Here is a 21,566-nt window from a genome sequence, read left to right as displayed (position 1 = left end):
GAGAGGGGCTTGCGCAATGCCGACCCGCTGGTCTTGTTTTGAGCCCATTTCCTTTTTCTAATTAAAGCTTGAGAAATATTCATGCAGTGTTTCCTATAGGGCCTACAAAAATGCAAGGCCGGTATGTGCCTGAGAGACGCTGTCAATAGCTGGTTTGCTGCGGACCCACGGGCCTCATTTTCCACCTGCCTGTGTCTATCTTTATTTACACCATGGGGAGTGGACAATATGTTTACCAAGTGTTTATTGTAGGGTCTATAGGAAACCACGGCTGGTGTGCACTTGAGCGGGCTGTCAATAAAGTTTTGTTGAGACACCCCCCCCACCGCTAGAATCCCACGTGGGCTACCTGGGTAACAATAGATGATTGGCAGATGTCTGAGCCAATAATCAGAGGTTATGGGCCAATAAGGAAGGAGTTTGGGTGGGCTTGCGGCTGGGTGTGTCACATCGTAGTGATAGCCAGATTGACTGTCCAATAGAATGGGACGGACTTCGACCAATCAGAGAGGACACTGGAAGTAAGGGGTGGGAGCAGGATGATCGACAGTGACCTCGGCTAATGGACGCTGGTAGAGGCAGCGAAGCGGTCATCTGTCGGTGAGTGGGCGGGAGTGAGATTAGATTGATAGCTGGGCGAACCAATAGTAGCCGGAGAGGCTGGCGCAGGGCCAATGGATCCCAGAAGTCAGGAAGGACAGGATTGGCACTCAGTAGTCCAATAGGAGTTGATGTAGGGCGCGGTGGGTGGTACTTGCTTCTCAGGAGACCAATGAGGAGCGAAGGGGCCGGACGAAGGGTTGACAGACACCTAGTGTCACCAATGGAAAGAGCCGAAAGCCGGGCGGGGCGGGTGAGGGGGCGGGATGAGCGGGTGACAAACACTCCGACCGCCCAACGGCAGCCGGAGGCTGGAGGCGCGGGCCCGCGCCGGAGGGCGGGGCGAGAAGCGACCGACAGGCGGGCTGCCCAATGGGAAGCGGCGGGGCCCGGCCGGGGCCCAATGGGCCGCGCGGGGGGCGGGGCGAAGGCCGCGAGGGCCCCGCGGGAAGGCGAGAGACGGGCAGAGGCGGCGGCTGGGGCAGGTGAGGCGCGAGGGGGCGCGGCGCGGTGCTCGGCGCTGCACAGACGGACCCGGACCCCCCCGGCGCACAGCGGGAAACTGAGGCACGGGGCGGTGACAACGTGGGGCCCGGAGCCGGGCCGAGAACCGGGAGCCCTGGCGGCCCCCAGGGACCCCCCCGCCGCCAGCCAGCCGGGCTGTTCCGGCCGGAGCCCCGGGGGGCGGAGCCCGGACTCCTGGGTTCTCCCCGGCTCGGGGGCGGGGCCCGGACTCCTGGGTTCTCCCCGGCTCGGGGGGGGCTGGAGCCCGGACTCCTGGGTTCTCCCCGGCTCGGGGGGGGGGGGGGCTGGAGCCCGATCCTGGGTTCCTCCCCGGCTCGGGGGGGGGGGCTGGAGCCCGGACTCCTGGGTTCTCCCCGGCTCGGGGGGCTGGAGCCCGGACTCCTGGGTTCTCCCCGGCTCGGGGGCGGGGGCGGGCTGGAGCCCGGACTCCTGGGTTCTCCCCGCTCGGGGGGGCTTGAGCCCGACTCCTGGTTCTCCCCGGCCCGGGGGAGGCGGAGCCCGGACTCCTGGGTTCTCCCCGGCTCGGGGGGGTGCTGGAGCCCGGACTCCTGGGTTCTCCCCGGCTCGGGGGGGGGCTGGAGCCCGGACTCCTGGGTTCTCCCCGGCTCGGGGGGGGGGGGGGGCTGGAGCCCGGACTCCTGGGTTCTCCCCGGCTCGGGGGGGGGGGGGGGCGGGAGCCCGGACTCCTGGGTTCTCCCCGGCTCGGGGGGGGGGGCTGGAGCCCGGACTCCTGGGTTCTCCCCGGCTCGGGGGGGGGGGGGGCTGGAGCCCGGACTCCTGGGTTCTCCCCGGCCCGGGGGGTGCTGGAGCCCGGACTCCTGGGTTCTCCCCGGCTCGGGGTGGGGGCTGGAGCCCGGACTCCTGGGTTCTCCTCGGCTCGGTGGGGGCTGGAGCCCGGACTCCTGGGTTCTCCCCGGCCGCGGGGTCTCGGGGGGAGCCAGTAACGAGTCGCTGCAGGAGGTGGTGGGGGGGACGGGACGTTCTTTGCTCGTTGATTTTGTCCCACTCCTGGTCCCCGCTCCCTGCAGCAGGGACCCCCCGGGGGGGCTCTGCGAGCCTGAGCGGTGCCCCCCGGGCTAGTGAGGGGGGGGGCAGGGTGCTGGGCTGCAGGGAGCAAAGGAGGGGAGGGATCCCTGGCTACCCAGAGGGGCCGCAGCCCAGCCCCAAGTGCCCCCCACGCTGCCGGAATTGGGTGGGGCCGAGATGCCGAGGCCCCCCCCGGGGCTAGGCCTGTCTGGCTGTCACACACACCCCCCCCCTTGCAGGATCCCCCCGGGCTGGGGCCCCAGGCTGTCACCCCCCCCCCCGCAGGATCCCCCCGGGCTGGGGCCCCAGGCTGTCACACCCCCCCCCCCCCCGCAGGATCCCCCCGGGCTGGGGCCCCAGGCTGTCACACCCCCCCCCCCGCAGGATCCCCCCAGGTGGGGCCCCAGGCTGTCTAACCCCCCCCCCTGCAGGATCCCCCCGGGCTAGGGCCCCAGGCTGTCACACCCCCCCCTCCCCGCAGGATCCCCCCAGGTGGGGCCCCAGGCTGTCTAAACCCCCCCCTGCAGGATCCCCCCAGGTGGGGCCCCAGGCTGTCTAACCCCCCCCCCTGCAGGATCCCCCAGGTGGGGCCCCAGGCTGTCTAACCCCCCCCCCCTGCAGGATCCCCCCGGGCTAGGGCCCCAGGCTGTCACACCCCCCCCCTCCCCGCAGGATCCCCCCAGGTGGGGCCCCAGGCTGTCTAAACCCCCCCCCTGCAGGATCCCCCCAGGTGGGGCCCCAGGCTGTCTAACCCCCCCCCCCTGCAGGATCCCCCCGGGCTGGGGCCCCAGGCTGTCACACACACACACACCCCCGCAGGATCCCCCCGGGCTGGGGCCCCGGGCTGGGCCTGTCTGGCTGTCTCACCCCCCCCCCCCGCCCCGCAGTGGCAGTGCCCAGCATGCGCCTGGCCGGACCATGGGCTCCACGCGGGTGACGGCGAAGGAGCTGTGTGAGAACGACGACCTGGCCACCAGCCTGGTGCTCGACTCCTACCTCGGCTTCCGGACCCACAAGATGAACGTCAGGTCAGGGCGGGGCTGCGGGTCCGGAGTGAGGGGCACTGGCAGGGCTGGGGGGAGCCCAGGGCTGGGCTAGCAGGGGGCTGTGGGTCGGGAGTGAGGGGCACCGGCAGGGCTGGGGGGAGCCCAGGACTGGGCTAACAGGGGGCTGTGGGTTGGGAGTGAGGGGCACCGGCAGGGCTGGGGGGAGCCCAGGCCTGGTTTAGCAGGGGCTGCGGGTCGGGAGTGAGGGGCACCAGCAGGGCTGGGCTAGCAGGGGCTGCAGGTCGGGAGTGAGGGGCACTGGGGTGGGGTGGAGGGGCCCTTGGTCAGGACTCTGTAGCACCCCAGTTCTCTCCCTCCCCGCAGCCCACTCCCCGCTATCCGGAGGCAGCACCATCTGAGGGAGGCGGTGGAGGCGTTTCGCCGGCGCCGGGACCTGGACGCCGCCTACCGCGCCCTCATGCTGGGCGAATGGGCCGGCTCCTACTTCAAGAGCCGCAGTCGCCAGCAGGAGACGGCACTGAAAACCCACGTGAGTCCTGGGGCCTGGCCTGGCTGGGGTGGGGGCCGGTTGTTAGAGCAGGGCAGGGGGGTGCTGGGAGCCAGGACTCCTGGGTTCTCTCCCCGGTTCATGGTTCCTCTCCAATCTTCTCTCCCCAGATACTCCGCTACCTCCGCATCTTTCTCCCGGAGAGCGGCTTCGCTATCCTGCCGTGCAGCCGCTACTCCCTGGAGACCAACGGCGCCCAGGTGGTGTCTACGAAGTCCTGGTATGGGGTCCTCTGCTCACCCCACCCCCATGGGCCAGGGGTCCCCAAAAAAACAGCTCCCTGCCCCACCCAGAGTGGCCATGGCCCAGTGCTGGGCGAGGGATCCCCAAAAAACCAGACCTCTTTTCCACCCTAGAGCGGCCGCGGCCCAGCGCCGGGTCCCTGAAAAACCAGCCCCCTTCCCCACACCAGAGCGGCTGCGGCCCAGTGCCGGGTGAGGGGCCCCCGAAAAACCAGCCCCCTTCCCCACCCCAGAATGATTGCGGCCCGGCGCCAGGCGAGGGGTCCTTGAGAAACCAGTCCCCAGGCCCCACCCCAGAGCGGCTGCGGCCCAGTGCTGGGCGAGGGGTCCCTGAAAAACCAGCCCCCTTCCCCACCCCAGAGCGGCCGCGGCCCAGTGCTGGGCGAGGGGTCCCTGAAAAACCAGCCCCCTTCCCCACCCCAGAATGATTGCGGCCCGGCGCCAGGCGAGGGGTCCTTGAGAAACCAGTCCCCAGGCCCCACCCCAGAATGGCTGCGGCCCAGTGCCGGGTGACAGGTCCCCAAATAACCAGTCCTCTTCCCCACCCTAGAGGTGTCGCAGCCCAGCTGGGCGGGGGGTCCCCTATACCCTGACCCCACGCCCCATCCCAGAGGGGTCGCAGCCCAGTGCTGGGCGACGGCTCACCAAATAACCAGTCCCCACACCCCACCCCAGAGACGTTGCAGCCCAGCTGGGTGACGGGCTCCCCATATAACCTGACTCCACGCGCCACCTCAGAGGGGCTGCGTCCTAGCAAGGGGTCCCCGTATAACCCTGCCCTGCACCCCACCCTGGAGGGGTCCCTGTATACCCAGCCCCACACCCCACCCCAGAGGGGTCTCCATCTGAGCAGCCCCAGTGCCTGACCCCATAGCACCCGGCGTGGGGGCTGTGTGGAAGGCTGGGCAGCCCCCCTGACTCATCTCCCAACGCCCGGCAGGAGGAAGAACGACAAGCTGGAGCTGCTGGTGGGCTGCATCGCGGAGCTGACGGAGCCAGACGAGAGCCTGCTGCGAGCCGGGGAGAATGACTTCAGCATCATGTATTCCACGCGCAAGCAATGCGCCCAGCTCTGGCTGGGCCCCGCTGCCTTCATCAACCACGGTGCGGGGGGCTCCTCCCCTGGCCGCGCCCGGCCCTGGGCTCCTCTCCCAGCCCAGCTGGGCCCCCTGCTCCTGACCCAGCCAGCCCGGCCCTGGGCTCCGCCCCCGGCCCAGCCGGGCCCCCTGCTCCTGACCCAGCCAGCCCAGCCCTGGGCTCCGCCCCTGGCCTGGTCGTCCCCCCCCAGGCTCCCAGGCCGGCCAGCCCAGCCCTGGGCTCCTCTCCCAGCCCAGCTGGGCCCCCTGCTCCTGACCCAGCCAGCCCAGCCCTGGGCTCCGCCCCCGGCTCGCCTGCCCCACTCCCCCTCGCTCCCAGCCCAGCCCTGGGCTCCGGCTGGGCCCCCTGCTCCTGACCCAGCCAGCCCAGCCCTAGGCTCCGCCCCTGGCCCGGTCTCCCAGCCCGGCCAGCCCAGCCCTGGGCTCTGCCCCCGGCCCAGCTGGGCCCCCTGCTCCTGACCCAGCCAGCCCAGCCCAGCCCTGGGCTCTGCCCCCGGCCCGGCCCCCTGCTCCTGGCCCAGCCCTGGGCTCCTCCCTGGGCCAGGCCGGGCCCCCTGCTCCTGACCTGCAGCCCCGAGCTTCCGCTGAGATCTGCACAGACACGAGCCTCCCTCCCACCCGGCCCCATGTCCCATTCCCTGAGCCAGCCAGTGCTGGGGGCTCTGTGGGGATCTGCTCTGAGCCTGGGGGAGTCGGAGGCGTCTGACCCTCTTCTCTGGTTTCTCTTGTGTCTCCTGTTGTCCCACCGTGGAACCCGCCAGACTGCAGGCCAAACTGCAAGGTAAGGCCGGCTGCCTGGGGTCCATCCTGGCTCCGGGAGGGGCGTGGGGTCTAGTGGTTAGAGCAGGGGGTGGGCTGGGAGCCAGGACTCCTGGGCTCTCCCCCCACTAAATGTGAGACCCCGGGGAAGGGAGGTGCAAGGAGAAGTGCCCCCCCATCTGTAAACTGGGACTTAGGGTGGATTAGCCAAGGACTTTGAGACCCCTGCTACGAGCCGCACGGGGGCTTCGCAGGGAGATCAGCATTGCTATGGGGTGTTGGGGGATGGAGTTGACACCTCCCCCTGTCCTGTGGGCATGTCTGCGCCCCGTCTCCCAGCGGGGCCCCGGCTGACGCCCCCCTGTCCCCCCCAGTTTGTCCCGACGGAGGGGAACACGGCCTGCGTCAAGGTACTCAGGGACATCGAGCCGGAGGACGAGATCACCTGCTTCTATGGCGATGGCTTCTTCGGGGAGAACAACGAGCTGTGTGAATGCCGCACCTGTGAGAGGTGGGGGGGCTGGAAAGAGGGGTTGGGAGCCAGGACTCCTGGGTTCTGCCCTGGCTCTGGGAGGGGAGCGGGGTCTAGTGGGGAGAGCGGGAGGGGCTGGGAGCCAGGACTCCTGGGTTCTGCCCCGGCTCTGGGAGGGGAGTGGGGTCTAGTGAGGAGAGGAGGAGGGGCTGGGAGCCAGGACTCCTGGGTTCCAGTCTGCCAGGTCTCTGTCTCCTCAGGAAGGGGGAAGGCGCCTTCCGGCTGCGGGGGAAGGCCCCCTCGCAATCTACCTCAGCCCAGAAGAAATACCTGCTCCGGGAGACGGACGGGCGGCTGCAGCGCTGGAAGGGGCGGGTCTGCAAACAGGGGCAGCAACAGAGCACGAGGCGTCGGCGCAGGGCCCGGCGCAGGAGGGAGCGGGGCTGCGGTAAGTGCCCTGGCCTGGGGGGCTCAGCGGGGGGGGTGGCGTATCCCGGATATCCACCACCCACATGCCATCCAGATGCCTTTCACTGACGTCTGTTTCTCTGCCCTCTTGCAGCTTCCCGGCTCCAAGCTCTGTGCCGCGGGCCGGCCTCGTCTCTCGCGGCTCTGGGCGCCGGCCCGGTGAAGGACCTGCGCATCTCCCTGCATGACTGCGTGGCCTGCCGGGCTGCGGGGGGAGCTGGCTGTCGGCTGCGGAAGCCGCTCTGGGTCACCCTGCCGTGGTGGCGGCCCAGGGCCGGGCAGTCTGGCCATGCGCCGGCCGGCACCGTCGGCCTCCGTCGCTCCCTGCGCAGACGCCGCCGGGCGCAGCGGGACGACAGCTGCTGCACGGCCGCCGGCCTGGGGGTCCCCTGGCCCATGCCGCCCGGCCCGACCTACGCTGAGCTGAGGGGGAGGCTGCCGAGGGGGCTGGCAGGGCAGGGCTCTGGGGCGAAATTCCCCCTGGCTGGGGAGCTGCACGCGGTCAGAGCCGCCGGGAGCTGCCTCAGACAGGGCCTGCAGGAGACTCGGCCGTGCGCAAGGCCCTCGGGCGGAGTTCTGCAGCTCCGGGCTGAGGTCACGGGGCCCCCTAGTGGAGCTCTGAAGCTGTGCGCTAGGGACACACAGCTCCGCGCTGGGGACTCGGGGCCCCCTGGGGGAGCTCTGGAGCTCCATGCTGGGGACTCGGGGCCCCCTGCTGGGGGGACACAGCTCCGCGCTGGGGACTCAGGGCCCCCTGGGGGAGCTCTGGAGCTCTATGCTGGGGACTCGGGGCCCCCTGCTGGGGGGACACAGCTCCGCGCTGGGGACTCGGGGCCCCCTGGGGGAGCTCTGGAGCTCCATGCTGGGGACTCGGGGCCCCCTGCTGGGGGGACACAGCTCCGCGCTGGGGACTCGGGGCCCCCTGCTGGGGGGACACAGCTCCGCGCTGGGGACTCGGGACCCCCTGGGGGAGCTCTGGAGCTCCATGCTGGGGACTCAGGGCCCCCTGGGGGAGCTCTGGAGCTCCATGCTGGGGACTCAGGGCCCCCTGGGGGAGCTCTGGAGCTCCATGCTGGGGACTCGGGGCCCCCTTGGGGAGCTCTGGAGCTCCATGCTGGGGACTCAGGGCCCCCTGCTGGGGGGACACAGCTCCGCGCTGGGGACTCGGGGCCCCCTGGGGGAGCTCTGGAGCTCCATGCTGGGGACTCAGGGCCCCCTGCTGGGGGGACACAGCTCCACGCTGAGGACTCAGGGCCCCCTGGGGGAGCTCTGGAGCTCCATGCTGGGGACTCAGGGCCCCCTGCTGAGGGGACACAGCTCCGTGCTGGGGACTCAGGGCCCCCTGCTGGGGGGACACAGCTCCGTGCTGGGGACTCAGGGCCCCCTGGTGGAGGCCTGGAGCTCCGCGCTGGGGACACACAGCTCCGTGCTGGGGACTTGGGACCCCCTGGTGGAGCTCTGGAGCTCCGTGCCCCTGCTCCTCAGCCCCCCAGCCAGCTGGTCTGTCGGACCAGGAGCATGGCCCGGCGGCAGGCCAAGGCCACACTCCCTGCCAGGCCCCACCCTCCCACCCTGAGCCGCCGGCGGCCGGCCAGCAAGGCGCTCCCGGGCAGAGACGACCCCAAGCTCTCCCTCTACGCCCACGTCCACCTGGAGCCAGTGAGGCCGCGCCGGGCGGAGCAGGAGGAGCCCAAACGGACGGTGACCTTCCACCCCTTTGCCCCCCCGAAACGCCTGCGGCTGGTGGTGAGCCATGGCTCTATCGACCTCGACCTTGCCTCCAGCGAGGAGTCGGCCTGAGGCTCCGGGGCCAGGAGGGGCTCAGCTCCCTCTGCACCTGGCTGACCCCCCCCCACTCCCCCAGCCCACGGGATTGCACTGATCACTGCCCACCTACCCCCTTGGACAGAGCTTTTCCGGGGCTCCTCCCACGCCAGGGGGCCCCGGGGTTTAACTGGGCCCCTTGGGGGTTATTTATAGTCAGTTGGACAGGAGGCCCCAGGCCTTGTAAGGGGTGTGGATGCGCACAGGTTCCTGGGACGTGGGGCCTTTCCCCTCTAGGGGGCGCTGGCCCCAGGGCAGGGACTGGCTGGCTCATGGGGGTGGGGAATGGGGCTCAGGGCCTTTCGCCCCTGGGGGGCGCTGTCCTGAATCCAGGGGATCAGCTAGCTCGGGGGCAGACCTTGATGCGACCCGAGAGTGGGAAGAGGTTGGAAAGTGGGGCACTGGGCAGCAGGCTGGGGGGCACTCCTTGCCCCCCAGGCCGTGGGGCACAGGTCTGCCCCATACTGCCACTGGCCATGTACAACACCCAGACCTTGGCTAAGGCTTTCTGTGGAGACTGGGCCAGATACCCTGGGGAGGGGCACCAGCCCACTGCCTGGCATCCCCATGCACCCCCTATAGTTGGGGGGGGCTGCACACAGGGCGCCACCAAATCCCAATCCCCTTATCTCTCCAGCATCCTTAGCCCTTTGCAGGCCAGCCCTGCGGTGGGGGCACAGAGTGGCGTTCAGATACTGGCCGGCCCAGGACGCCTGGCCCTCCCCCCACTGTACAGGGGGGTGAGTTCATTAGTTGATCTCATTAGGGGCTCGGTTTGATCCCCCCGTCCTCACCTCAGAGGCGTCCTTTGCGTTTAGATTGGAAGGGCCAGATCTCCCCCTCCCCTCCCCCAGTGTCACTGGGCCGGAGCTCCATTGGACTCAGTGGGGCCAGCCCCCAATGGCGCAAGGGCCGATTAACCCTAGTGGCGTCCAGGGCCATTCCTCTCCCCTCCATCTCTGGTGCTAGTTCTGCAGTTTTTCTCCCTCAATCCCCAGCTGCTGGAGTCAGGGGATGAGGGGAGAATTGTGTTTGATAAAAAACTTTCCCCCATGGGAGGGGGCCCAGGCGGCTCCCCCCTAGCCCCCCGAAAAAGGGGCCTGGCCTGAATGCATTGAAAGCTCCTGGGGTGGTTTAATGATTGCATCAATTTTTGTCCCTGAGGCCCAGCTGGTGGATTTTGATTCTGGGGGGCCCCCCAAAGGGATTAATTTCTAGCAATCCCTGGCAATCCCCAGAGCTTTGTGTTCCTTGCCCCCTTACTGGCTTGGGGGGGGTGACCCCAAGCTGGTTAAAGGGGGTTGAATGCCCCCTACCCTGGTTGCTGCATGACGTAGTCTTTAGGTTTCTCTGTATTGGGAGCTGGGTCCAAAGGATAGTGGGGGCAGTAGAAAATGGGGGAGGGGGGGAGCCAGGACTCCTGGGTTCTGGCTCCAGCTGTGGGAGGGGAGTGGGGGTCTAGTGATTGAGAGGGGAGGGCTGAGAGCCAGGACTCCTGCAATCAGTCTCCGGTTTTGGGACAGGAGTGGGGTGGGAGGCAGGACTCCTTAGTCCCAACCCCAGCTGTACCTGGGTCCAGTCACATCACCTCTGTGCCTCAGTTTCCCCATCTGCAAAATGGGTTTCACACTTACCTACCTCACTGGGGGAGGGAGGCGAAGCCATTTCTGAAGCATCCAGGCAACTCCACCCCCTGCCAGGGTGCATCACCCCCTTTCCCTGCACCCCCCATGGGGCCTGCAGAGCCCGGGCTTTGCGGACAGGATGGGGGAACCTCCTGTTCCAGCCCAGCTGACCTGGAACTCCCACTTGGCTTGTGTTAGTGATAGATTTCCCCCCCCCCCGATTCAGCTGCCCCTGCTCCTCACACCCCCCTTGGGACTCAGGGTTGGCCCTGCCAAGGCAGAGGGTGTCTGGACACCTGGGTTTTTCCGGGCAGGGGAAGGGCGGTAAGGCTGTTACAGCTGCTGAGCCGTGTGTCTCTGGGGGGGGACGACTGGGGACGAAATGTGTGGTGACTTGCACCCCCCCGGGCCAACCCCACAGCTGATCCCAGGATGGGGGGGTGGATTGGTGCTAGGGGCACAGGGCACAAAGCTCTGGGGGAGGGTGGGGCCTGAGGGGGTTCCCAGCCCCCCCTCTGGGGGTGGGGTCTCATGGGAGGGGGAGGAGCTCAGCTTGGCGTCTTTGTGTCGGGGTTTTTTTGGGACGAGGGAGAAAATCCCCTTTTTAAGGGAAAAAAAACATGGAATAAAGATTTTTCTAAAAGCGATTTTGTCTGTCCCAAGAGCCCATGCAGTCGGGTGGTGGCAGTGGGGGCTAGTGGTTAGAGCGGGGGCGCTGCAGGAGCCTGCTGTCCCTGCCCTGCAGAGCTCCCAAGCTCCACCAGGGTGCTTGTGTCACCAGCAAGCTCAGGGCCCAGCAGGGGGCGCTCTCCCCTGGCAGTTGGGGTGGCCCCAGGGTGGTGCTGGGGGGTGCTGAGCTGCAGGGGGCTCGTGGTCCCCAGGGAGCTCCAGCTTTCAGCTACGTGACCCTGCCCCATAAGGAGGGACATGGGGGGCAGTGCAGAGCCTGGGAGCCAACCGCTGGCGCCTGGCCCCGACTGGCCTCTCCCTAGTCCCCACCCCTGGGGGCAGGGACCCATGGGCCCTCCCCAGCCCGAGGCGGGTCCCCTCCCATCCAGCCCGGGCCCAGCCACCATCCGCCACCTCAACCTGGACCCATACAAGCCGCTGGTCTCCCAGGACTGGATCCTGTGTCCAGGTATGGGCCAGCGGGTGGGGGGGGGAAGAGCCATGGGGTGGGGGAGAGATGGGGCAGTGGGGACCTTCCTGCCCCCCTGTGTCTCGGGAATGGACCCTAGACGGGGCGATTGGGATGGAGGGGTCAAGGAGGGAATGAAAAAGGGGAGGTGAGGCAGGCTCATGTAACCACTAGACCCCACTCCTCTCCCAGAGCCAGGGAGAGAACCCAGGAGTCCTGGCTCCCAGCCCCTGTGATCGACCCCCATGACCCTTTGCCTGCCCTAGGTGGGCTGGATATGGCCTGCTTCTGGCTGGAAGACACAAGATCAAAACACTAGCCAGGCTTGGAGCCAGGACTCCTGGGTTACCCCCCCAGCTCTGGGGTGGGAATGGGGACTGGAGTTAGAGCAGGGGTGTGGGGGCTGGGAGCCAGGACTCCCGGGTTCTCTGCCTGGCTCTGGGAGGGGAGTAGGCTCTAGTAGTCGGAGCAGTGGGGCCCCCAGGGATTGTCCTTGCTCCAAGGAGGAATTTTAGTGTTTGCTTTTCCTCTGCTTTGATCAGAAAAGAAAGTGGGAAATGCCCCCTCGGCCCTGACCTTCAGCACCTGCACTAATCCAGGGCGGGGCCAGCAGGGGCTGCAGGTCGGGAGTGAGGGGCACCGGCAGGGCTGGGGGTGGGGGGCTAGTAGGGGGCTGCAGGTCAGGAGTAAGGGGCACCGGCAGGGCGGGGCCACAGGGGGCTGCAGGTCGGGAGTGAGGGGCACTGACAGGGCTGGGGGAAGGGGGGGCTAGCAGGGGGCTATAGGTCGGTAGTGGGGTACCGGCAGGGCTGAGATTGGGGGACAAAGAGGCAGCTGAGTTGTGACCCTGTGAACAGCAGGACTGGGGCCTGGAAGACCCCTCCTGTGCTCATCCCCTGCTCCTCCCCCCTTTCTCCCCACCCCCTCTCCCCCAGGCTGGAACCTCCTTCCCTTCACCTCGGTCATGGCAGCCTCCGTCTCCTGGGTCCCCTTCTGGTCACCCCTCCGGCTTTCCATCTTCCTGCTGGCCATCATGACCTTCTCCATCTTCCTCCACCGGAGGGGCTGGTTCCCTGCCAGAGGACGGAGGCTCCCCTCCTCCAATGCCATGGGGCGGCCTCCAGCCATGTCTCTCATCTTGCCCCCAACTACACCCCCCACCGCGGAGCGGGGCATGTGGACCGTGAACTCCGCCGGGCGCCTGGGGAACCAGATGGGGGAATACGCCACCCTCTACGCCCTGGCCAAGATGAACGGGCGCCAGGCCTACATCCTCCCACAGATGCACCAGCAGCTGGCACCGCTCTTCCGCATCACCCTGCCCGTCGTCTCCAGCGACGTGGTCCGGAACATCCGGTGGAGGAACTACGGGCTCCACAATTGGATGTCGGAGGAGTACAGGCACATCAAGGGGAAATACGTCCGGCTGACGGGCTACCCCTGCTCCTGGACCTTCTACCACCACCTCCGGCAGGAGATCCTCCAGGAATTCTCCTTCCACGACCACATCAAGGAGGAGGCCAACCGGTACCTGGCTGGGCTGCGTGGGCAGCGCCAGAACGTGACCTACGTGGGCATCCATGTCCGGAGGGGGGACTATGTCCGGGTGATGCCCCAGGTTCGGAAGGGGGTAGTGGCGGACAAGGCCTACCTGGAGAAGGCTATGGGCTACTTCCGGGCCAAGTACCAGGAGCCGGTCTTCGTGGTGACCAGCAACGGGATGGAGTGGTGCCGGGAGAACATCGACGCCTCGCGGGGGGACGTGTATTTCTCGGGGGACGGGAAGGAGTCGTCGCCGGGGAGGGATTTTGCTCTCTTGGTCCATTGCAACCACACGATCATGACCATCGGGACCTTCGGCATCTGGGCTAGTTACCTGGCTGGGGGGGAGACCATCTATTTGGCCAACTACATTCTCCCCGATTCCCCCTACCAGCGGCACTTCAAGCCTTCGGCAGCCTTCCTGCCTGAGTGGATTGGCATTGATGCCGATCTCTCCCCACTGCTGAATGGGAGCTATAAAAACAATAAATAAGAAATGGAAGAAAGTGGCAATGGATAGTAATATATATAAATCAGAAACTAGGGATTGTAGAAAATTGATAAGGGAAGCAAAGGGACTCATGGAGACGTCTATGGCAAGCAAAGTTAAAGACCGTACCGTGGTTTTAAAAAAATGTATATTAGGAACAAAAAAGAATGTGGAGACTGGCACTGATCCCTTTTAGATGGAAATAGTAGAATTTTCAATACTGCAGACCAGGTAAAATTTTTCAATAAATAGTTCTGTGTCTGGAAAATAAACCGAAACAGATGATGTTGTCATAGTATATGATGATGTTAACACACTTTCCATTCCACTAGTTGCTCAGGTGGATGTCAAACAGCAGCTACAAAAGTGAGTCATTTTAATATCAGCAGGGCTCAGTAATATGTGTGGAAGAGTTTGAAAAGAGCTGGCTGAGGAATTGACGGCACTGCTTGTGTTGATTTTGCCCTGCAGGAGGCCCAGAAGAAAGCTCACGTTGTGGCAAGTTTTAAAACGGGTAAATGGAATGACCCGAGTAATTATGGGCCTGTCAGCCTGACCTCGATCCTGGGGAAGACAATGGGGTGGCTGATACGGGACTCGATTGATCAAGAATGAAAGGAGGGTGCCGTAATTCCTCAGCGTGGGATTGTGGAAATTAGACCCCGTCACACTAACTTGCTAGCCTCTGTCGCTGTGGTCGCACGGTTGGTGAAGGAAGGTGACAGGGTTGTTGTCACATCTGTAGATGTCGGGAAGGCGCGGGAGCTGGTGACTGATTAACAGGAACGTCAGGAAATGAGTGTGTTAAAGAGAGTCGCAGCCACCCAACTGGCAGGTCTCAGAATGTACCTGCACATGGAGACGTGCCATCGAGCGGCAGAGGAGGCGGGGGAGGGCATTTCCGAGGGCAGGTCCCGCAGGGGTCGGTTCTAGACTCTGAGCTTGTTCATGTCAATGACATGGAAGAAAATATTCAAGCCTCACAGATCAAGTTTTCAGAGGCCACAAAACCTGGAGGAAGGGCTCCCAGCTGGGGTGGATCAGCCGTCGCTCAGCAGCTGGGTCGAGTGGTTAGAGCCGGTGTCCCTTCCTCTGGCCTCTCCCTCCCCAGCATGGGGCCCACAGCAGCCACAGAGCCCAGGCGTTCGGGGTGTGGGAGGGCTCGCCTTCTTGCGGCTGGCCCAAACCTCCCATGTGGTTTGTGTTGGTGATGGACAGAAAGATCCACCCCATTCTGCCCCCCAAGATTCAGCCACCCCTGCTGCCAACAAGCCCTTGGGGCTCAGGGTTGGCCCTGCCAATGCAGAGGGTGGCCAGACGCCTGGGTACTTCCAGGGTGGGAGGACGGCGCTAATGGGTCAAAGTGGCTGAACTGTGTATCATCCCGTGGGGGGTGGGGGTAAATTCCCCTCAGGGTTGGACACCCCCCCCCCCGCCATTCCTGCTGGCCCAAGAGCAAGTGATTACAGCGGGGAGCCAGGACTCCTGGGTTCTCTTCTTGGCGGACACGGAAGGGCGGTATTCAGTGGGGCGCTCCCTGGCTAGGGCTGGGCTAGATCCACATGTCGGTGAACTCTGGGTGAGGGATTGGCCGTGGGGGTGGGGTGGGGTGGGGTGGGGGTGCTGGTGGAGGGGTGGGGCCTTGTGACTATGATTTTATTGTTGCTTGTTCTGGCTTGTTCTGGCTTTACAGCCCTGTGCCACACGCACACGGGGGCCGGTTGATAGCCCAGTAATGTGCCCACTCACAGAGCCCTGCTGAACCTGCCCCACTCAGCCGGAGATAGAACCCAGGAGTCTTGGCACCCAGCCCTCCCTGCTTTTTTCAAAGGGTCAGTTTCACCAAGCTGAAAAGAATTGGGAACGAATGGAAGGAGACCCATGTGGCTATTGATTGGGGATTGTTTACCAAACACCTGACTAGGTTCCGAGGAAGGCCATACTGGTCACAGACTGACCTGGTTTAGAGGGGAAGTGACAGCAGCAATAACAAATGGAAGGCTGGGAGAAATGGACAGCATATAAACCAGAAGCTAGGAATGGTAGAAAATTGATAAGGGAAGCAAAGGGAGAGATGGCACATTCTATGACCCACAGTGTTGAGGACAATAGGGAGGCTGTTTTTTAAAAATGTATACTAGGAACAAAAAGAATCCTGACAATACTATAGGTCCAATTTAGGTGGAAATGGTAGAATTATCAGTAATGCAGAGAAGTCAGAATTGTTCAATAAATATTTTTGTTTTGTGTTTGAGGGGAAAAAAACACATGATGTCATAGCATACGGTGACGATAATGGCTCTTTCCATTCTGCTCGTATCTGAGGAGGCGGCTGAACAGCAGCTATCAAAGTGAGACATTTTAAAATCAGCAGGTCCCAATAACTTACAGCCAAGAGTTTTAAAAGAGCTGGCCGAAGAGCAAGTTTTAACCATTCAGCCTCATGATGGACCCATTTGGTGACTCCTAGGAGAAAGTTGGAAGAACCAACCTACAGCGTCTTGATTCCCCCCCACCCCCGCCTCCATGCCTGACCAAGGTCCATGCTGATGCCCTCTAAACTCCCCAGGGCCGCCTACCCCAGCTGGGGGCTGGCCCACTATCCCAGCGGATCCTGCTGGTGGCCTGCAGGCTGGATCCTTTCTGTCCCTATGTCCCACCCAGCAGCGGGGAGAGATCGGCGTTGATTCCGATCCACTCGGGCAGGAAGGCGGCCTCAGGCTTGAAGACCCGGAGGAAGGGGGAATCGGGGAGGGTGTAGTTGGCCAAGTAGATGGTCTCCCCGCCGACCAGGTAGCCGAGCCAAATGCCGAAGGTCCCGATGGTCATGATTGTGTGGTTGCAATGGGCCAAGAGAGCAAAGTCCCTCCCCGGTGACGACTCCTTCCCATCCCCCGAGAAATACACGTCCCCCTGTGAGGCGTTGATGTTCTCCCGGCACCACTGCATCCCGTTGCTGGTCACCACAAAGACCGGCTCCTGGTACTTGGCTCGGAAGTAGCCCATGGCCTTCTCCAGGTAGGCCTTATCCGCCACAACCCCCTTCCAGATCTGGGGCATCACCCGGACATAGTCCCCCCTCCGGACATGGATGCCCACGTAGGTCACGTTCCGGCGCTGTCCACGCAGCCCGGCCAGGTAGCGGTTGGCCTCCTCCTTGACGTGGTCGTGGAAGGAGAATTCCTGGAGGATCTCCTGCCGGAGGTGGTGGTAGAAGGTCCAGGAGCAGGGGTAGCCCGTCAGCCGGACGTATTTCCCCTTGATGTGCCTGTACTCCTCCGACATCCAGTCGTGGAGCCCGTAGTTCCTCCACCGGATGTTCCGGACCACGTCGCTGGAGACAACGGGCAGGGTGATGCGGAAGAGCGGTGCCAGCTGCTGGTGCATCTGTGGGAGGATGTAGGCCTGGCGCCCGTTCATCTTGGCCAGGGCGTAGAGGGTGGCGTATTCCCCCATCTGGTTCCCCAGGCGCCCGATGGAGTTCACGGTCCACATGCCCCGCTCTGTGGTGGGGGTTGTGGTGGGGGCTGTGGTTGGGGACTTGTCCGTGGCATTCGGGAAGGGGAGCCTCTCCCTTGCAGTGGGGAACCAGCTGCATAGGTGGATGAGGAAGGAGAAGGTCATGATGGCCAGCAGGTAGAGGCTGAGCTGGAAGGGCAGCCGGAAGGGGACCCAGGAGTCCGGGGCAGTCATGGCTCCCAGCAGTGATGAGGGAAGGAGGTCCCAGCCTGGGGAGAGGAGGAGTGGGGGGAAGAGAGGAATGGGGGGCATGGTGTGAGGAGACGGGAGAGGGTCTCCCAGGGCCAATGATCCCCATTCCCCACAGCCCAGCCGAGGGGACAAGCGACCGCAGCTCCAGTAGTAGGTCGGGGAAGGGGAACAGAGTCACTCAGATTCTGAGGGGCCGAAGCCCCTTGACCCCGGATCAGCCCCTTCAGCCACGAGCCGACACCGGGCCAGGAAGAGCAGTCAGAGCAACTGTATTTTCCCCTCCCCCCCTCGCCTTCCCCCTCCACCACGGTGCCCCTCACCCCAACCCGCAGCCTCCTGCTAGCCCAGCCCTGCCGGTGTCCCTCACTCCCGACTTTCAGCCCCCTACTATCCCAGCTGTGGTCCCCCCCTAACCCTGCCAGTGCCCCTCCCTCCTGACCCGCAGCCCCTGCTACCCCAGCCCTGCCGGTGCCCCTCACTCCCAACCCGCAGCCCCCTGCTAGCCCAGCCCTGGGCTCCCCCAGCTCTGCCGGTGCCCCTCACTCCCGACCCGCAGCCCCTGCTAGCCCAGCCCTGGGCTCCCCCAGCTCTGCCGGTGCCCCTCACTCCCGACCCGCAGCCCCTGCTAGCCCAGCCCTGCCGGTGCCCCTCACTCCCAACCCGCAGCCCCCTGCTAGCTCAGCCCTGGGCTCCCCGCCCAGCTTCTGTGGGATAAGTGCAAGGTTGGGGGAGTGGACCGGGGTTGATGTGGCACTGGGCTTCTTTGTGCCATCGTCCCCTTTGGACCCCAAGAGGCCCGGGGGTGGGGGGCGGGACTGTGGGTGGCCAGGCTGGGGTGGGTGGGGGAGGTGGGGGGGAGGGAATTTCCTGTTCAGTCTCAAATGAGATCAGAGAAAAAGTAAATAAGGAAAATTCCTCCCAGGGTGGAAGACACGCTGGCATCTGTGATGAGCATGACACAATCCTGGGTAGGCGCTGAGCCCTCGCCCCACCAAGCCCCCCCCTCCTTCCCCAGAGCCGGGAATCACCCCCTGGCCCCCACGTCTAACCACTAGCCCCCACTCCCCTCCCAGAGCCAGGGAGAGAACCCAGGAGTCCTGGCTCCCAGCCCCCCCTGCTCTAACCACTAGCCCGCACTCCCCTCCCCCAGGGAAGGTGGAAGGTCGGCTGGGTCTATTTGTAGCTGGATTCTTTCTCCCCTCCAACCTCACCCATGGGACTGTCCCTCCTGGGCCCGGAACGGGGTGGGGGCTGTGAGAAGGAACAGACAGGAGCCAAATTCTCCCCCCTCCCCCTAGCCCAGATATTCCTTCCTTCCTATTAACCCTTCACCAGCCGAGACACACAAGCTGCCTTGGCTGAGGGGCTGGGAGCCAGGACTCCTGGGTTCTTTCCCTGGCTCTGGGAGGGAAGTGGGGGCTAGTGGTTAGAGCAGGAGGGCTGGGAGCCAGGACTCCTGGGTCCTCTATCCCCTCTCAGCAAGGATCCAGTCCCCTCTCCCTTTCCCTTGTTCCAACCACCTGAGCCCAGAGATCCCCCTTCGTTGGGTGGGGCAGGATGGTCCCTGCTTCCCTGGACCCTCTGTTCCTGCCTTCATCCCCCCCAACCCCTGACCTGGCCTCGCTCCTTCCATCGCTCCCACCCTGCCCGGCCGCACCTGTCAGCAGGATGGATCCAGCCTGCGGCTGCCAGCAGGCTTCACTGCTCAGAGCACCTGGGCTCGGCTGCACCCGGCTGATGGGAGGGGATCGGAGCCCTGCCTCCAGGGGTGGGGACAGCGCTGAATTTGTGCCTTGGCGTGTCTGCCATCTGGCCCTGGCACTTCCTGGCCCCGACCCCTCTGGCCCTGCACTTTTCGGCCCTGACCGACCCCTCTGGCCCTGGCACTTTTCGGCCCTGACCGACCCCTCTGGACCTGGCACTTTTCGGCCCCGACCCCTCTGGCCCTGGCACTTCACGCAGCCCAGTGCCCCTGGCACTGCCCTGGGACTTTGGGCCCAGCCCTGCCTGCCAGGGAAGAGCACCCCCCTCCAGAGCCCCCACCTTCCCACCCAGCGCACCCTGGCCCCAGGCCTGGGTACAGCTGGAGCAGCCGGACAGGGCAAACTTCCCCCGGCCGGCTTAGTCAGCGGGTCGCTAACACTGTGTCCTGATGCCGGGCGTGATAACGACACAGCTAATGGGCCGGGGCCATGCCAGGCTGCGCTGCTGGCTGGGTGCCACCCATTGCTGCTCAGGGTGAGGCTGCAGGATCCTGGAGTGCAGCCGGCCCCCTGGAGCAGGGGGGCGGGCAAATGGGGGTGGGGTCCCCTGGCAGGCAGGGCAGGCCCCATGGCCGCACTAGGGGGTGCTGGGCTGCAGAAAGGGGGCGGGGGGCCAGCAGGGGGCACTGGGCTGCAGGGAGGGGGCGGGGCCAGCAGGGGGCGCTGGGCTGCAGGGAGGGGGCGGGGGGGCCAGCAGGGGGCTCTGGGCTGATCACTCGGGGGTGCTCTCTGGGAGTCTGTGTCAAGCTCTGATTAAATATAACCCGGTGGAGAGAACCCAGGAGCCAGCAACTGCCCCTCCCCCATCTCGGGGCTCCCCATCTCTTTGGGCTGGGGTAGCAGCCCCAGATTTGCCCCCCTCTGCCATTCAGCACAGGATGGCTGGGCCCCTCCTCTCCTATTTTCATGGGTTGGTCCTGTTCCCCTCCCTAGCCTGATTAACTCCCCTCAACAGGCTCCTTCCTCCCAGATCTGGGGGACAGGGCAGGGGGGTGCCAGTATCTGGGGGCGGGGAGTTGTATCCATTAATCTGACCACACTGTTGGACCACATTGAGTGCGAAAGGGGGCGCTACTTGACTCCTGGGCTCTCTCCCCAGCTCTGGGAGGGGAGTGGTATCTAGTGGTTAGAGCAGGGGGAGGGGACTGGGAACCAGGACTCCTGGGTTCGTTCCACATAGGGTGACCATATTTCCCTATGCTGAATATGAGACATCTGGTAAAGTTACTCGTATTCAGGCAAGTTCGATGACAATCAATGAGATCTACGCAGCACAAACCTTCAAATTCACGTGAAAGTGACTGAGCCCCTGTTAAAAAGAAATTCTGTGCAGCTGGATTCTTTTTAGTGACCGTCTTCTCTTTAAGGCTTTAGGGTTCACATGGGGAGAGGTTTTACACACACACACACACACACACACACACACACACACACTCCCGAACCCCTCTCTCATGTGGGGGGGTGACTGACCGACCCGAACCTCTCTGCCCAGAGCTCTTTGCCCTCCATGCCTGGCTGGGCCCTCGGGGACGGACCTGTTGGGTGGGGAGCCCAGGGCTGGGCTAGCAGGGGCTGCAGGTTGGGAGTGAGGGGCACCGGCAGAGCTGTGGGGGTGCTCAGGGCCGGGCTAGCAGGGGCTGCGAGTTGGGAATGAGGGGCACCGGAGCTGCCCGTGGGTGCCAGCTGAGGTCACTCCATCAGGGAGAACTGCAAACAGGGGCAGAAAACCCCCAGAGCTGGTGGATGTTCCAATTAGATTCACCAAGTCAGTACAAAGCAACTTCTTTATTTCCTCTTTGGTTACTCAGACGTCCAAACACCACAGTTCCCTTAAAGTGCCCAGCCTCAGGCTTCCATCCAGACACACACGTCAGATATGATGATGATGATGAACTGAAAATCTTCTCTCATCATATAAAGAAAAGGACCAGCCACACACCCAAAGGACCAGCCCCAAAGGACCAGCCACACACCCAGGTCCAATTATGACTTAGATCTTACCCAAAATACACACTTACAGCCAATTCTTATGAACTAAGCTAAAATGTATTAAAAAAGAAAAAAACGAGAGAGTTGGTTAAAAAACCAATGTACAGACAGACTTGAATTCAATTCTTGAGGTTCAGACACAGCAGAGATGAGTTTGTAGTTACCAAAAGTCCTTTTAGATAGTCCAGAGGTTACAGTCCGAAGTCCATATTCAGGGTGGCTCCAGTCAGTGACTGGGGATCTCAGTCCTTATGGCTTAAGGTTTCCCCCTCTTGAAACCCAAAGCAGATGTGAGATGAAGCAGGATCGTGTCCCAGGGTTTTTATACGTTTCCAGCAGCCTTATGGCCTGGGAAAACAATCTCCTTAACTCTCCTTCTCCCAAACATCCTGGCACTTAGCATAGGGGAATTTATCCATTAAACAGTTCCAATAGTTCTACTATTTCACTCAAGTATCATCATAAATGTTAATATTCCTTTTTTGATCTTTGAATTAAAGCTTTAGCGATAGACAAAATTTGTTTGTTGACATCACAAGACCTGAGCAAACATCTACCCTTCTACCTCTGACAATGCAGATGTTAGAGATCATACATACATACAACGGATGTTCCATTCCATGCATCCGAAGAAGTGAGCTGTAGCCCACAAAAGCTTATGCTCAAATAAATTTGTTAGTCTCTGAGGTGCCACAAGGACTCCTGCTCTTTTCGTATAAAATCGCTTTCTAGAGATTGGCT

At 63.7% G+C, this 21,566-nt stretch overlaps 3 protein-coding genes across 7 annotated transcripts; 2 read left to right on the top strand and 1 right to left on the bottom strand.

Moving 5' to 3' along the window:
- The first annotated feature begins 1,023 nt into the window (after positions 1 to 1,023).
- KMT5C (lysine methyltransferase 5C) lies at positions 1,024 to 10,839 on the top strand. 5 transcript variants are annotated; one of them, XM_030544786.1, is made up of 10 exons: positions 1,024 to 1,085; positions 3,039 to 3,179; positions 3,522 to 3,687; positions 3,816 to 3,925; positions 4,888 to 5,051; positions 5,806 to 5,825; positions 6,178 to 6,314; positions 6,536 to 6,723; positions 6,838 to 7,743; positions 7,870 to 10,839. In XM_030544786.1, the coding sequence occupies exons 2-10, from the start codon at positions 3,070 to 3,072 to the stop codon at positions 8,541 to 8,543; spliced, it is 2,475 nt and encodes an 824-aa protein (XP_030400646.1). In that variant the 5' UTR covers positions 1,024 to 1,085; positions 3,039 to 3,069; the 3' UTR covers positions 8,544 to 10,839. The 5 variants fall into 5 exon arrangements, with proteins under 5 accessions (XP_030400646.1, XP_030400647.1, XP_030400645.1 ...); XM_030544787.1 differs by having other exon boundaries at positions 6,838 to 7,785; positions 8,080 to 10,839; XM_030544785.1 differs by having other exon boundaries at positions 6,838 to 7,833; positions 7,876 to 10,839.
- A 99-nt stretch (positions 10,840 to 10,938) lies between these two features.
- LOC115641579 (galactoside 2-alpha-L-fucosyltransferase 2-like) lies at positions 10,939 to 14,285 on the top strand. Its single transcript, XM_030544860.1, has 2 exons — positions 10,939 to 11,330; positions 12,266 to 14,285. The coding sequence occupies exons 1-2, from the start codon at positions 11,120 to 11,122 to the stop codon at positions 13,363 to 13,365; spliced, it is 1,311 nt and encodes a 436-aa protein (XP_030400720.1). The 5' UTR covers positions 10,939 to 11,119; the 3' UTR covers positions 13,366 to 14,285.
- A 1,726-nt stretch (positions 14,286 to 16,011) lies between these two features.
- LOC115641653 (galactoside 2-alpha-L-fucosyltransferase 2-like) lies at positions 16,012 to 17,082 on the bottom strand. Its single transcript, XM_030544989.1, has one exon. It carries the CDS (start codon positions 17,053 to 17,055, stop codon positions 16,012 to 16,014), a length of 1,044 nt encoding a protein of 347 aa, XP_030400849.1. The 5' UTR covers positions 17,056 to 17,082.
- Between the last annotated feature and the right edge of the window lie 4,484 nt (positions 17,083 to 21,566).

This window comes from Gopherus evgoodei, unplaced genomic scaffold (genome assembly GCF_007399415.2).
Source record: "Gopherus evgoodei ecotype Sinaloan lineage unplaced genomic scaffold, rGopEvg1_v1.p scaffold_35_arrow_ctg1, whole genome shotgun sequence".
Classification (NCBI taxonomy): domain Eukaryota; kingdom Metazoa; phylum Chordata; order Testudines; family Testudinidae; genus Gopherus; species Gopherus evgoodei.
This window is presented reverse-complemented; position numbering and strand designations above follow the sequence as displayed.